The sequence below is a fragment of the Oncorhynchus mykiss genome, chromosome 2 (genome assembly GCF_013265735.2).
Source record: "Oncorhynchus mykiss isolate Arlee chromosome 2, USDA_OmykA_1.1, whole genome shotgun sequence".
In the NCBI taxonomy this organism is placed as follows: Eukaryota; Metazoa; Chordata; class Actinopteri; order Salmoniformes; family Salmonidae; genus Oncorhynchus; species Oncorhynchus mykiss.
The window spans coordinates 60811351-60828166 of NC_048566.1; the positions used below are offsets into that span (position 1 = coordinate 60811351).

General features: G+C 41.5%; 1 protein-coding gene across 7 annotated transcripts in view; it reads left to right on the plus strand.

Moving 5' to 3' along the window:
* LOC110493043 (non-muscle caldesmon) overlaps positions 1–16816 on the plus strand; it is a 65261-nt gene that overhangs the window by 29636 nt on the left and 18809 nt on the right. For 2 of the 7 annotated variants that reach the window (XM_036952224.1, XM_036952229.1), the window contains exons 5-10: positions 1725–1977; positions 4062–4199; positions 8465–8506; positions 9146–9189; positions 11509–11590; positions 15787–15924. In XM_036952224.1, coding sequence (XP_036808119.1) covers positions 1725–1977; positions 4062–4199; positions 8465–8506; positions 9146–9189; positions 11509–11590; positions 15787–15924 — 697 coding nt within the window. The remainder of the gene's footprint in view (positions 1–1724; positions 1978–4061; positions 4200–8464; positions 8507–9145; positions 9190–11508; positions 11591–15786; positions 15925–16816) is intronic. The other 5 variants (XM_036952234.1, XM_036952240.1, XM_036952235.1 and 2 more) reach the window with 3 other exon arrangements.

The window sequence follows — 16816 nt, forward strand, 5'->3', positions numbered from 1 at the left end:
GTTTGGCGGTGGGTCAGTCATGGTGTGGGGTGGCATTTCTTTGGGGGGCCGCACAGCCCTCCATGTGCTCGCCAGAGGTAGCCTGACTGCCATTAGGTACCGAAATGAGATCCTCAGACCCTTGTGAGACCATATGCTGGTGCGGTTGGCCCTGGGTTCCTCCAAATGCAAGACAATGCTAGACCTCATGTGGCTGGAGTGTGTCAGCAGTTCCTGCAAGAGGAAGGCATTGCTGCTATGGACTGGCCCGCCCGTTCCCCAGACCTGATTCCAATTGAGCACATCTGGGACATCATGTCTCGCTCCATCCACCAACGCCACGTTGCACCACAGACTGTCCAGGAGTTGGCGGATGCTTTAGTCAAGGTCTGGGAGGAGATCCCTCAGGAGACCATCCACCACCTCATCAGGAGCATGCCCAGGCGTTGTAGGGAGGTCATACAGGCACGTGGAGGCCACACACACTACTGAGCCTCATTTTGACTTGTTTTAATTAAGGACATGACATCAAAGTTGGATCAGCCTGTAGTGTGGTTTTCCACTTTAATTTTGAGTGTGACTCCAAATCCAGACCTCCATAGGTTGTTAAATTTGATTTCCATTGATAATTTTTGTGTGATTTTGTTGTCAGCACATTCAACTATGTAAAGAAAAAAGTATTTAATAAGAATATTTCATTCATTCAGATCTAGGATGTGTTTTTTTAGTGTTCCCTTTATTTTTTTGAGCAGTGTATTTTATTGTGTTATTTTTCATTTATTTTTTACTTTAGTTTATATTCTAAATATTTTCTTAAAACTGCCTTGTTGGTTAAGGGCGTGTAAGTAAACATTTCATGGTAAAAAATACCTGCTGTATTCTGCATATCTGACTAAAAACATTTGATTTCATTTCATTTGAATGAAGGGTCTGAATACTTATGTAAATGTTATACTTCAGTTTTTTTCATATATATATATATGTATATATATATATATATATATATATATATATATATATATATATATATATATATATATATATATATATATATATATGGCTACAGAAGCATATAGCTTGGGTCTCCAAATTTCATCCAAAGTTACAAGGCCAGCATTTAATAAACTTCACAGTGGAAAAGGTGCTATGTTGATGTGCTTCAGTTTGCTGTAATATGACTTGTTTCACATTTGTCTTTAGAAATCACAAAGTAAAATAGATCTAAAACAATTGTCATTTATATTTAGAATCCCTCTTATCCAAACGGCTTACTAATTTACCTAGCTGCTTTCAATAGCCCTTATCAATTTGTAAATTACAGTGCATGGATAATGGTGTTATTTCTATGGGGGAAAAGAAAGTGGATGTTGCTCCACTTGGAACCGACAGGTTGCTCGATGTTATTCATCGTTTCATCGGTGGTGGAATTATGAGGGAATTAAGTCAAGGTCAGAATGCAGCGTATCGGTTGACACATCTCCGCCACACTTTAATTTCTTTGATTTTCACCCCAAATGAATAGCGGGTCAGGTCAGAATACGTGTAGAGAGAAAAGTGCATAAAAAGGTAATTACGTTCCCTTTACACGTAACAACGTCAGGTCGGAATTCCCCCCCGAAGTGACTCCTAGATGTTACACATTCTAAACCATTAGGAAACAGAGACATTTCTTGAAATCCTGCCCCTCTATGTATGCTCCTTTTTCCCTCCATCCGTCCTTCAATCTCTCTCTCCATCTCTCCCAGGGCTGTGGTACAAGTGGCAGGGGTCGAGGCTGAGGAGGAGGCGGAGGCCATCTTAGAGGCCAAGCTGGTGAAGATCCGGCGTAGCCAAGCAGAGAAGGAGAACCAGGAGCTTGAGCAGCTCAGACACAAGCAGGCTGAGGCCGAGCAGGATCTGGAGGAGCTGAAGAGGAGGAGGGAGGAGAGACGCCAGGTCAGGGAGGGGGAGGAGCGCAGGAGCAGGGAGGAGGAGCAGCAGCGCCTGGCCAAGGAGGAGGTGATGGTCAACTGCAGTGTACAGTACATACATTAGTGTGCAGCCTATGGCATTAAGAAACACAAACAGAAAGAGATGAAACTCAATATCTTACACATCAGCCGGTGGTGTAGTGCAGGGTAAGCCTAAGTAAGCACAGTTTACCCACCTTTTTTGGGGGAGTTTACTCACCTTTTCTGGAAAAATGCATTGAAAGTATAGGGAGAGTGACTTTTTTCACCGCGACCACGGTCAGTTTAACCACCTACAGTATTATTATTTTTTTACCACGTAAATGTATATAAGGATGGGTATTCCGAGTTTTTTCGGGAAGCCAGAACATTTGACTCGGTTTAAAGAGCCGTTCATTTGGATCCCAATGGTTCTTCCATTTGGATCCCCAAACACAGGTGTGCCAAGCTTGTAGCGTCATACCCAAGAAGGCTCATGGCTGTAATCACTGCCAAAGGTGCTTCAACAAAAGTACTGAATAAAGGGTCTGAATACTTATGTAAATGTGATATTTCAGTTTTTAATTATTTTAGAAATGTGCAAAAATTTCTGAAAACCTGTTTTTGCTTTGTCGTTATGGGGTATAGCGTGTTTGTTGATGAGGAAAAATAAAACAATTTCATTCATTTTAGAATAAGGATGTAACGTAACAAAATGTGGAAAAAGTCAAGGGGTCAGAATTCTTCCCGAATGCACTGTATATCTCCTAGATTTAGGACAAACACCTGTTTTTTATGATTTATTTTGTTGACTGTCGTTTTTGCCATTTTTTTATTTGTTATTTAATGCGTTTCTCTGGGCTATATTAGTAAAGGCCAAATTCAATATTTTATCAAGTTTTTTTTTTTTTATATAGTCAAAGGTTTGGACACACCTGCTCATTCCAGGGTTTTTCTTCCTTTGTACTATTTTCTATATTGCAGAATAATAGTGAAGACATCAACACTATGAAATAACTTCTGTGGAATCATGTAGTAAGCAAAAAAGTGTTAAACAAATCAAAATATATTTTATATTTGAGATTCTTCAAAGTAGCCACCCTTTACCTGGATGACAGCTTTCCACACTCTTGGCATTCTCTCAACCAGCTCCATGAGGAATGTTTTTCCAACAGTCTTGAAGGGGTTCACATATATATGCTGAGCACTTGTTGGCTGCTTTTCCTTCACTCTGCAGTCAAACTCATCTAAAACTATCTCAATTGGGTTAATGTTGGGTGATTGTGGAGGCCAGGTCATCTGATGCAGCACTACATCACTCTCCTTTGTCAACAATTAGCAATGGAGACATGGTGACATCCCTGTGCAGTTTTAGACCTGTCCTGCAGCTCAGTTCAGAAGGACGACTGTGTTTTTGATGTGTCTGGGTGGTTTAATACATAATACACCACATTATTCGAGTTGGTGTGAGGTTTTTAAATCATGTGAAGCTGTGAAATGTGAAGCTGTTAGGGAAATCTAAAGTCAACCCAAATGTACAATTGGGTCACGTGCAGCTGCACTCAGAATTGATGATTACTTGCATGCTGCCCGCTGAGAGCTTGTGGCCAGGATTGAAACAAACCAAACCTTAATTTATGTTGTGATGCAGTCACGACCACAAGTCTCACAAAATGTTGTTTTGTGTTACATTTAATTACCAAAATTATCCTATTTATACTTTGCAGTCAATTTTGACAGTATGATAAATGTTTCTGACTCATATCGATGCCACATTGGCTGATTTCTAAATGAGAAGTTGTTTTTTAGAGTTAGTTGCCCTTTAAAAATTGACACATGAAAAAAATAGCACATTTCTAATGTAAAGCCTAACAGTTGGTTCAAAAGAACTTTTAGATTACCAAATTATTAAATTATGCACTGCAAAAATTAGCATGGACCTGAATGAGGCTCTCTACATTACCTGTTGTTCCTGCAGTGGAAATATCCTCCAGGTAATGTTTTTCTAAGTTATCTGCAGATAATTGTTGTCTGGAGCTCAAGAAGCTGTACTAGCAGCCTGCGAATCAGTGAGGCAAATGAACCACTCTTTCACCGATGTGATTCGGTTCCTGACGTTCACCAAAAATATCCATTGTGTGTCTTCCTGTACAGGAAGAAAAGAGGAGGATGAAGGAGGACATAGAGAGGAGGAGGATGGAGGCAGCAGAGAGGATGAAGAGCCTCAGTACCTCCAGTGTGGACGGAGATGAGTTGTTTAGCCCGCTCAATCCTAAAGGCTCCATCTACAAGGTAGCTAACGTTTCTGTTCCATTCATCTATACATCTTTATATACCTCAGGTTTGTAATTATTGCCCATGGTCTTATATGACAAGCACCATTCTTGTGATGATATGGCAGTGAGTTTTGAGATCATGGATAATGATAATGATACCTTTGGTTTTCTGTATAAAATAAAGTGCTCTATACAGTGGGGCAAAAAGGTATTTAGTCAGCCACCAATTGTGCAAGTTCTCCCACTTAAAAAGATGAGAGAGGCCTGTAATTTTCATCATATGTACACTTCAACTATGACAGACAAAATGAGAAAAAAATCCAGAAAATCACATTGTAGGATTTTTTATGAATTTATTTGCAAATTATGGTGGAAAATAATAATTTGGTCACCTACAAACAAGCAAGATTTCTGGCTCTCACAGACCTGTAACTTCTTCTTTAAGAGGCTCCTCTGTCCTCCACTCGTTACCTGTATTAATGGCACCTGTTTGAACTTGTTATCAGTATAAAAGACACCTGTCCACAACCTCAAACACTCACACTCCAAACTCGACTATGGCCAAGACAAAAGAGCTGTCAAAGGACACCAGAAACAAAATTGTAGACCTGCACCAGGCTGGGAAGACTGAATCTGCAATAGGTAAGCAGCTTGGTTTGAAGAAATCAACTGTGGGAGCAATTATTAGGAAATGGAAGACATACAAGACCACTGATAATCTCCCTCGATCTGGGGCTCCACGCAAGATCTCACCATGTGGGGTCAAAATGATCACAAGAACAGTGAGCAAAAATCCCAGAACCACACGGTGGGACCTAGTGAATGACCTGCAGAGAGCTGGGACCAAAGTAACAAAGCCTACCATCAGTAACACACTACGCCGCCAGGGACTCAAATCCTGCAGTGCCAGACGTGTCCCCCTGCTTAAGCCAGTACATGTCCAGGCCCGTCTGAAGTTTGCTAGAGAGCATTTGGATGATCCAGAAGAGGATTGGGAGAATGTCATATGGTCAGATGAAACCAAAATATAACTTTTTGGTAAAAACTCAACTCGTCGTGTTTGGAGGACAAAGAATGCTGAGTTGCATCCAAAGAACACCATATCTACTGTGAAGCATGGGGGTGGATACATCATGCTTTGGGGCTGTTTTTCTGCAAAGGGACCAGGATGTCTGATCCGTGTAAAGGAAAGAATGAATGGGGCCATGTATCGTGAGATTTTGAGTGAAAACCTCCTTCCATCAGCAAGGGCATTGAAGATGAAACGTGGCTGCGTCTTTCATCATGACAATGATCCTAAACACACCGCCCGGGCAATGAAGGAGTGGCTTCATAAGAAGCATTTCAAGGTCCTGGAGTGGCCTTGCCAGTCTCCAGATCTCAACCCCATAGAAAATCTTTGGAGGGAGTTGAAAGTCTGTGTTGCCCATTAACAGCCACAAAACATCACTGCTCTAGAGGAGATCTGCATGGACGAATGGGCCAAAATACCAGCAACAGTGTGTGAAAACCTTGTGAAGACTTACAGAAAATGTTTGACCTCTGTCATTGCGAACAAAGGGTATATAACAAAGTATTGAGATAAACTTTTGTTATTGACCAAATACTTATTTTCCACCACAATTTGCAAATAAATTCATTAAAAATCCTACAATGTGATTTTCTGGATTTTTTTTCTCATTTTGTCTGTCATAGTTGAAGTGTACCTATGATGAAAATTACAGGCCTCTCTCATCGTTTTAAGTGGGAGAACTTGCACAATTGGCGGCTGACTAAATACTTTTTTGCCCCACTGTATTTCTATATTGTTTTCCTACAACAACAAAAAATAACTCAAATCTCACTTTATACCATCTTTACAGCCATTTTGTTAGTTTCAATCACGTAAGTTGCATGGGAGTTTTATGAATGTCAGCATTTTCCACAGCACATGTAGTGCAGCAGGTCACACACATTCATCTATGGGTTTGCTGAGACGTGTGTGAGACGTGTGCAACTTTTAGTTAGCTCTGACAGCATGCCTTTATGTACAAATTGGATACCACCACTGACTGAAAAGTCAGAGACCATAATACAGGTGAAGTTGGAATTTTACATACACTAAGGTTGGAGACATTAAAACTAATTTTTCAATCACTCCACAAATTTCTTGTTAACAGACTATAGTTTTGGCAAGTCGGTTAGGTCATCTACCTTGTGCATGACACAATAAATGTTTCCAACAAATATTTACAGACAGATTACTTAACTTATAATTCCCTGTATCACAATTCCAGTGGGTCAGAAGTTTATGTACACTAAGTTCACTGTGCCTTTAAACAGCTTGGAAAATTCCAGAAAATTATGTCATGGCTTTAGAAGCTTCTGATAGGCTAATTGACATAATTTGAGTCAATTGGTGTAGGTGTGAGTCAATTGGTGTAAGTGTGGATGTATTTCAAGGCCTACCTTCACACTCAGTGCCTCTTTGCTTGAAATCATCAGAAAATCAAAAGAAATCAGCCAAGACCTCAGAAAGGAAATGGTAGACTTCCACAAGTCTGGTTCATCCTTGGGAGCAATTTACAAACGCCTGAAGGTACCACGTTCATCTGTACAAACAATAGTACTTAAGTATAAACACGATGGGACCACGCAGCCGTCATACCGCTCAGGAAGGAGACGCATTCTGTCTCCTAGAGATTAATGTACTTTTGTGCAAAAAGTGCAAATCAATTCCAGAACAACAGCAAAGGATCTTGTGAAGATGCTGGAGGAAACAGATACAAAAGTATCTATATCCACAGTAAAATGAGTCCTATATTAACATAACCTGAAAGGCCACTCAGCAAGGAAGAAGACACTGCTCCAAAACTGCCATAAAAAAGCCAGACCACGGTTTGCAACTGCACATGGGGACAAAGATCATACTTTTTGGAGAAATGTCCTCTGGTCTGATGAAACAAAAATATAACTGTTTGGCCATAATGATCATTGTTATGTTTATAGGAAAAAGGGGGAGGCTTGCAAGCCGAATATCACCATCCCAACCATGAAGCCATGCTTTGCTGCAGGAGGGACTGGTGCACTTCACAAAATTGATGGCATCATGAGTCAGGAAAATGATGTGGATATATTGAAGCAACATCTCAAGATATCAGTCAGGAAGTTAAAGCTTGGTCGCAAATGGGTCTTCCAAATGGACAATGACCCCAAGAGTACATCCAAAGTTGTGGCAAAATGGCTTAAGGACAACAAAATCAAGGTTTTGGAGTGGCCATCACAAAGTCCTGACCTCAACCCTATAGAAAATGTGTGGGCAGAACTGAAAAAGCGTGTGCGAGCAAGAAGGCCTACAAACCTGACTCAGTTACACCAGCTCTGTCGGGAGGAATGGGGCAAACCTCACCCAATGTATTGTGGGAAGCTTGTGGAAGGCTACCCGAAACATTTGGCCCAAGTTAAACAATTTAATGGCAATGCTACCAAATACTAATTGAGTGTATGTAAACTTCTGACCCACTGCGAATGTGATGATAGAAATAAAAGCTGAAATAAATCCTTCTCTCTTCTATTATTCTGACATTTCACATTCCTAAAACAAAGTGGTGATCCTAACTGGCCTAAAACAGGGAATATTTACTAGGATTAAATGTCATTAATTATGAAAAACTGAATTTAAATGTATTTGACTAAGGTGGTTGTAAACTTCCGACTTCAACTGTATGTCATTGTCTTTCAGCCCAAGTCCAAATGGTAGCTGTGACAGCCTGTGTTTACACTGATCTGTGGTATTGTCCTTAACTCCTTCCACCTTGCTCTGCTTAAAAAGTAGGGTATTAAGTAATACAGGTAGTTGTCAGTATTGTACATAGTGTTTCCATGGGTTCATTTGTTTGGATTCAGACGTTTGCACGGCATGGCATGTTGTGAAGCGTTGTGTAGTATAAAATGTTCTTGTTTGTTGTCAGTTGATTAGACTTGTCAGATCACACAGGGATTGAAATCCACTCAGATCTTGATTTACAAGCCTGGCTCATTACATTACATTATTACTGTTATTATTATTAAAGATGCATCTATTTATTTCTCATGAATTCACTTCTTGTATTAACACTAATGAAGAAAAACTCTGTCACCTTCTACAAAAAGGCAAGTTCAGCTAGCTACTATAACTTTTACTTCCTGCCTTCTGTTTCTAAGCTGACTTTCCTCTCTGGGTACAGGGTTGCTATGTTGGTGCCCTTGCCTACATCCTTAGTGCAGTCATGAGCATCCATCTGCTTGTGTGTGTAATTTCAGAGAGAGAATGATGAGAGTTTGACAGCAGAAAATACATTATTGGTGAGTTGGTGTCAACATGCTGTGCTCTTTGATTCAGGTCCAGGGCTGAACAGTGAACAGTAACATAAGGGAACCTTTTGTGTGGGAAGAACCAGAGCTTGGTGCTGGATACGTTGAAGTATGACCTCTTTGGCAAGCAATGGTAGAGGACAGGACATTATGACCCTGGCTCAAACTAGAACTCCTCTGATACAAATGTATTCGTATTTTGATAACGACTTGCCTAAGACTTGTAATCCCAAACACATTTTCTTTACTATGATTCCGTCTGTAATGCATTAAATACACAGATTCAAGATAAGTAATGGGTTTCGAGATGGAAGTCTTCCCACACCCTGATTGCATTATAATTATGCCTGCAGTAAACCGTGGACTGAGGCAGAGTTAGCTTAAATCTGTCTTTGATGATACAAACTGACCGATACAGGCGGATGGAAACGGTTGAGAAAGACCAGCAGAAGATTTCTCTGTTTGACTTGGAAGAGATATTTGCTGCGTCAGGCCAAATACAGGGCTGTGATTATCATCAAACTGACCATGATAATCCCGGTCTGACAATTCCAGAAGTCACGGAGCACTTCAACTGTTATATTCTAATCGCAAAACAATAACCTTTAACATCACCCTCATGTTTTTCAGATCACAGAAAGAACAGAATCCTTGAACCGGTCCCTAAAGAAAAGGTGAACATCATACAAGTATACAAGGCTTTTTCACAATGAGTAACACGAAGCAAACAAACAAATTCCACAGCCCCGGTTGTTCCACTTGTACTCTCAAATACCTTCCCTCACTAATGCTTCGTTGTATCTTGAGGTTGACCAAAGTACTACTGGGCCCCTCGGCAGATGCCTGGATGGAGAGCTGCTATCTGAGGCAGAACAGCAGCTATGCTGGCTAAATGGCTGGTGTGTAAATGTAAACATAGACAAAGAGGGCCAGTGGTGACCTCCAAATCTCTCTCAGTGCATCACCTTTGTCAGCCTGGATGATTTATGGCTTGGTTAAGTCTGACCAGATGTGAGGGCTGGAGCCTGGGCTTGCTGGGTTCTCTCTGGTGGCTGGTGAGCTATAGCTCTGAACTGTGGGACGGCTCCATGCAGTCTGACTGCAGTAAGTAATCAGTGGTAAAGAGCTCTCAGCAGCTAGAGTAGAAGAGACCAGGCCAGAGTTTAATTAATATTAATACTGTGACTGAAAATAGGGTGTAATAACTTTATAGGGTGTGCACCCACATTGCCCAGAATGCGCTGTGGTGAGGAAATTTAACTTCCTTATGTTCTAAAATACACTTTACTAAGACATACACGATTATTCATATTCTGAATCGTTCAGTGGAGTTCTTTCTCGAACATTTCATTAACAGTTTATCCAAAAAAAGTAGGATTTCTTAACCTAATACATCCCATAATAAGCACTGAGCTCTGTTGACAGAGTGGTGCAGCTTTCTCGCAGCAACATTGAGGATTTTACATGTTGTGGTGGTCATCTTCAAAGGGAGATTAACATAACACGAGCTGAATTAAATGTAAAAGGCTTTGAAAATAAAAAAGCTTGCTCAGAGCTCAGTGCTCTGTTTACATTTCACAGTGATAAGCTTGCTTTTGTGAGAAGTCTTCGGAAAAAGAACAGGCATTTTGCATTAATATGAAAAGCGTATACTAAAATATGAAAATACTACATGTAATGTCTCAAAATCGATATCTATCTCACCTCTACATTGTTTTACATCCTGCGGATTCAAGAAGAAATATGACGAGTTCAACGGGAAGGTGAGCCTGTCAGTTAGTTCATTCTCGCACAGCAACCTGCCTAGCTGAAGTGATGCAGTGCAATTTTCCTTATTTTTGCCCACTTTTTCCCTCTGGCCTCCATTGACTGTCACATTAACATTGGCCATCCTACAAGGTTAAAAACTCCAATAACTTAAGAGCGGATTATGATAGAGTCATGAGGTTAGACCATTGGCTTCCTTAGAGGATTATCTACACAATTAACATGTTTTAAATAAAAATGTTTACCCATTGGTCAAAATATGTTTTTTATTGGACACCGTAAACTTTATCTTCCAGGTGCAGGTTTGAGATCTCAGGAATTGAGTGTGACATAATGTTTAAGTCTAGGCAGGTTTTTTTAGGACAGAGGGAAGGATCACTGTGTGTTAGTCCTTTGATGTGGGTGTTCCACTCCCTTGTTGATGTGTGTAAAAACACTGTAAGACCGAATCAAATCTTTCCGGAGAAGAATACAGTTGACAGACAGCTTTCTTCACCCCTTCACTTTTAACAGCCTCGACTCATGCAGAAAACATGACATCATTCAGAAAACCCCATTTCAACGTCTTTGCAGAACAAAACACCCTCCAAATAAAGATTTGTGTTCTGTGCACGTTTATGAAGTTCAAATAATCCTACCATGCCTGTGAAGAAGCTATGTAATCCTCAAACTAACCAGCCATATCAGGCTAATGACTCACACATGCCTTTCATGGGAGCTCTCTTTTAAAAAATAAACGGTTTTGAGGCCATGTTGAAATGCAGGAAATAGGGTCAGTATCAGATTTGTCCCACACGGTTTGTTTTCCTGTTTAGTGTATATGTCTGAGATTAGGACTCTTGTGTAGTGGGGTTTAGGCAACTGGCAGCGTGTGTGTGTCTGGATGTGTGTGTGCGTGTGTGTGTGCGTGTGAAGGGGGCCTTTGCACTGGGTCCCACTGCGGTCAGTGAGCAAGCTTCATACTGGGCCTGAAAGACAGTCTTGACAGAAGCTGTAAGAGGTCACAAAATCCCACCCACTCTCTAATGGCAGTGTAGATTCAAGTGGCTCATTTTACCAAGGGGGGTGTATCATAACAATGTGGAAAATGGATATTTCACTCGGGGAGGGGAAGGATGATCCCCGTTCACTTGCGGGCCTATAGCCAGTCAGATGAGATCTTTAAAATGTATTATTTTCTTCCCACAAACATTTTCACTGACCGAGTGTCTTTGTTTTGGATACAGCAACAGCTTCAAGAAGACACAGCCCCCTGTTCTCCTCGCCAAGATCGATGACAGGCTGGAGCAGTACACCCACGCCATTGAGGTTAGCTCCCACCTGGTAGCTCCCCCCTTCTTCCCTCTCTCTCTCCCTTCCTCCCGACAGACAGAGGCCCCATTGATGAAGGCTGTGTGATGAATGCTTTCATCTGGTGACTATTCAGCCAGACTTCTCTGTCCCCTTCTCTTCCTCTCTAAAGGTGACGCGCTGCGTCAGTCTCACACACACAAAGTTACTGTATATACTGTAGTTAAACCTCAGCCCCGGCCTCACAGTCCGTCAAACCACCTCTACTCCATAATATGGGAGAGGATTGATGGGCACTTGAGGATAGGCTTAGCTTGCTTTCTCATCTCTGTGGTGCCGGAGTCATACTATAAGTACGGTTGAAGTCAGAAGTTTACATACACCTTAGCCAAATACATGTAAACTCAGTTTTTCACAACTCCTGACATTTAATCCTAATAAAAATTATTTGTCTTAGGTCTGTTAGGATCACCACTTTATTTTAAGAATGTGAAATGTCAGAATAGTAGAAGAGAGATTTATTTATTTCAGCTTTTATTTCTTTCATCACACTTCCAGTGGGTCAAAAGTCTACATACACTCAATTAGTATTTGGTAGCATTGCCATTAAATTGTTTAACTTAGGTCAAACATTTTGGGTAGCCTTCCACAAGCTTCCCACAATAAGTTGGGTGAATTTTGGCCCATTCATCCTGACAGAGCTGGTGTAACTGAGTCAGGTTTGGAGGCCTCCTTGCTTGTGCACACTTTTTAAGTTCTGCCCACAAATGTTCCATAGGATTGAGGTCAGGGCTTTGTGATGGCCACTCCGTTACCTTGAATTTGCTGTCCTTAAGCCATTTTGCCACAGCTTTGGAAGTATGCTTGTGGTCATTATTCATTCGGAAGACCCATTTGCGACCAAGCTTTAACTTCCTGACTGATGTCTTGAGATGTTTCTTCACTATATCCACATAATTTTCCTGCCTCATGATGCCATCTATTTTGTGAAGTGCACCAGTCCCTCCTGCGTCAAAGCACCCCCACAACATGATGCTGCCACCCCGTGCTTCATGGTTGGGATGGTGTTCTTCAGCTTGCAAGCATCCCCCTTTTTCCTCCAAACATAACGATGGTCATTATGGCCAAACAGTTCTATTTTTGTTTCATCAGACCAGAGGACATTTCTGCAAAAAGTAAGATTATTGTCCCATAGTGCAGTTGCAAACCGTAATCTGGCTTTTTTTATGGCAGTATTGGAGCAGTGGCTTCTTCCTTGCTGAGCGGCCTTTCAGGTTATGTCGATATAGAACTCGTTTTACTGTAGATATAGATACTTTTGTACCTGTTTCCTCAAGGATCTTGGCTGAGGTCTTGGCTAATTTCTTTAGATTTTCCCATGATGTCAAGCAAAGAAGCACTGAGTTTGAAGGTAGGCCTTGAAATACATCCACAGGTACACCTCCAATTCACTCAAATGACGTCAATTAGCCTATCAGAAGCCATGACATCATTTTCTAGAATGTTCCGAGCTGTTTAAAGGCACAGTCAATTTAGTGTATGTAATCTTCTGACCCACTGGAATTGTGATACAGTGAATTATAAGTGAAATAATCTGTCTGTAAACAATTGTTGGAAAATTACTTGTGTGATGCACAAAGTAGATGTCCTAACCGACTTGCCAAAACTATAGATTGATAATTAACAAGACATCTGTGAAGTGTTTGAAAAACGAGTTTTAATGACTCCAACCTAAGTGCATGTAAATTCCGACTTCTACTCGAGTAGAGTGTGTGTGTGAGTGAATAAGTGTTAGGGGCCCTCTTACTCTTTTCCCGTGAGGGCAATATTTCACAAGCCACTATTGCATCATCCGATTACTACCATGCCTTTTAACCTTTTTCTAAAGACGAGATACAGTTTATTTGGAAAGTATTCAGACCCCTAGATTTTTTTAGTTACGTTACAGCCTTATTAAAAAAAATCCCTCATCAATCTACACACAATACTCCATAGCGAAAAAAACACATAAAACATTTAAAACAGAAATACCTTATTTACATAAGTATTCAGACCCTTTGCTATGAGATTCGAAATTGAGCTCAGGTGCATCCTGTTTCCATTGATCATCCTTGAGATGTTTCCTCAACTTGATTGGAGTCCACCTGTGGTAAATTCAATTGAACGGACATGATTTGGAAAGGCACACACCTGTCTATATAAGGTCCCACAGTTGATAGTGCATGTCAGAGAAAAAAACAAGCCATGAGGTTGAAGGAAATATCCGTAGAGCTCAGAGACAGGGTTGTGTCGAGGCACAGATCTGGGGGAGGGTAACAAAATAAATCTGCAGTATTAAAGGTCCCCAAGAACACAGTGGCCTCCATCATTCTTAATTGGAAGAAGTTTGGAACCACCCAGACTCTTCCTGAGGCCTCCCGAGTGGCACAGTGGTCTAAGGCACTACATCGCAGTGCTAGAGGCGTCACTGCAGATTCGGGTTTGATTGATTGGACATGATTTGGAAAGGCACATACCTGTCTATATAAGGTCCCAGCGTTGATAGTGCATGTCAGAGCAACAATCAATCAATGAAGTTGAAAGAATTGTCCGCAGAGCTCAGAGACAGGATTGTGTCGAGGCACAGACCTGTGGAAGGGTACCAAAACATTTCTGCAGCATTGAGGGTCTCCAAAAATACAGTGGCTGTCACGACTTCTACCGAGGGTAACTCCTCTACCCTGTTCGGGCGGCGCTCAGCGTCGCCGGTTTACTAGCCGCCACCGATCCCTTTTTCCTTTTCTGTTTGTTTTGTCTGTGATTCTTTTCACACCTGGTTTCATTTGCGTTTATTTCTGTGTGTATATAGGGTACCTATAGGGAACTATTGCCTGCCTTAGTTTGTGCGGGATTAGACTTGTATGTATTGCGCTCGATTGTATTTTGATGTTTGTTGTTTTCACGGTTACGGACATGTATGTAAGTGTCGGAACTGTGTTTGTTCCTCTGTGCGTTTGCACGAGTTCTGAGTATCGAGAGTGTAGTTTTGTGCCATTTTTGTATTGGTGGACTATATGATTAAACACACTTCTCAGACATCCCTGCTCTCCTGTGCCTGACTCCTACACCTCTCACTGAGACGCACATTAACACAGTGGCCTCCATCATTCTTAAATGGAAGAAGTTTGGAACCACCAAGACTCTTCCTAGAGCTGCCCGCCAGGCCAAACTGAGCAATTGGGGGAGAAGAACCTGATGGTCACTCTGACAGAGCCCCAGGGTTTCTCTGTGGAGATGGGAGAACCTTCCAGAAGGACAACCATCACTGCAGCGCTCCACCAATCAGGCCTTTATGGTAGAGTGGCCAGACGGAAGCCACTCCTCAGTAAAAGGCATGTGACAGCTCTCTTGGAGTTTGCCAAAAGGCACCTAAAGGACTCTCAGACCATGAGAAACAAGATTCACCAGTCTGATGAAACCAAGATTGAACTATTTGGCCTGAATGCAAAGCGTCACGTCTGGAGGAAACCTGGCACCACCCCTATGGTGAAGCATGGTGGTGGCAGCATGATGCTGTGGGGATGATTTTCAGCGGCAGGGACTGGGAGACTAGTCAGGATCGAGGGAAAAATGAACGGAGCAAAGTACAGAAAGGTCCGTGATGAAAACCTGCTCCCGAGAGCTCAGGACCTCAGACTGAGGAGGTTCACCTTCCAACAGGATAACGACCCTAAGCACACAGCCAAGACAACGCAGGAGTGTTTTCGGGACAAGTCTATGAACGACCTTGAGTGGCCCAGCCAGATCTCTGACTTAATTTGATGAGGGGGAAAAAAACAATTTAATACATTTTAGAATAAGGCTGTAACGTAACTAAACCTGGATAAAAAAATACTTTCCAAATGCACTGTATACAGTGTTGACCATGAATGCAGTCTTCGCGGGTATATTGCGCGGTTACATTGCCTTTAAATTTCAATCATGCTATAACACTGAACTTCAGTAATACAGATTGAATCAAGCCCTATGTTACTCATGTCTAACTATGTTATATTGTGGTTCATTTTTACTTGCTGTGCTTCATTTTTATACTATCTAATTTCCCCCTAATCAGACTTGATAAATATCAGTGAACAAGCTTGATATATTTTTCTTTTTGATCTAGAGTTCTGTTATTTCTATGCAAATTCCATGCAATTGGAATGTAAAGTATATCACATTGTTATGTTGTGCAGTACTCCCAGGAGGCCAAGGCAGCCAAACAGGGCCTGATGGACATCCCCATGTCACCTGAGGCAGTGTCCTCCAAGAAGCACTTGTTTGAGGCTGGAGAGGCTTGGAACCAGAGCCCGTCCAAAGGCACACCATCCAAGGCAAGGAAACACCAACTTGACATTACATACTGTACACATGAACAAATATAGTCGAAGGCCAATTTATTTCTCACCCTCGCTAATGACATTATACATCCACCAACATAAATAGACCCTTATCAGTCTTTCCCATAGGATTTTTTTCAGCAGCAGTGGCAAAGTTAGCGTAGGGTGCGGGGCATTGTAGTGGGTGTGGCCAATGGTGCTTTCCAACACTTCTAGAGACCCCCCTGATTGTTCGTCCTCAAATTTAAAAATATATAGCTCCATTATCTTTTCTACATACATTATATCTGTTGTTAGTCATTTAAGTTTACACTGAAAACGTTTAACCATCCCGAAAATTATATATACTGAACAAAAATTTAAACGCAACATGCAACAATTTCAAAGATTTTACTGATTTACAGTTCATATAAAGAAATTGGATAATTTAAAAATAAATGAATTAGGCCCTAATCTATGGATTTCACATCGCTGGGAATACAGATATGCATCTGTTGGTCACATATACCTTAAAAAAGAAAGGTATGGGAGTGGATCAGAAAACCAGTCTGTATCTGCTGTAACCACCATTTGTGTTGTGCGGCGCGACACTTCTTCTCAGAGAGTTGATCAGGCTGTTGATTGTGGCCTGTCAAATGTTGTCCCACTCTTCTTCAATGGCTGTTGCTGGATATTGGTGGGAATTGGAACTTGCTGTCATACACGTTGATCCAGAGCATCCCAAACAAGCTCAATGGGTGGCATGTGTGGTGAGTATGCAGGACGTGGAAGAACTGGGACATTTACAGCTTCCAGGAATTGTGTACAGCTACTTGCAACATCGGGCCGTGCATTATCATGCTGAAACATGAGGTGATGACTGCAGATGCATGGCACGACAATGGGC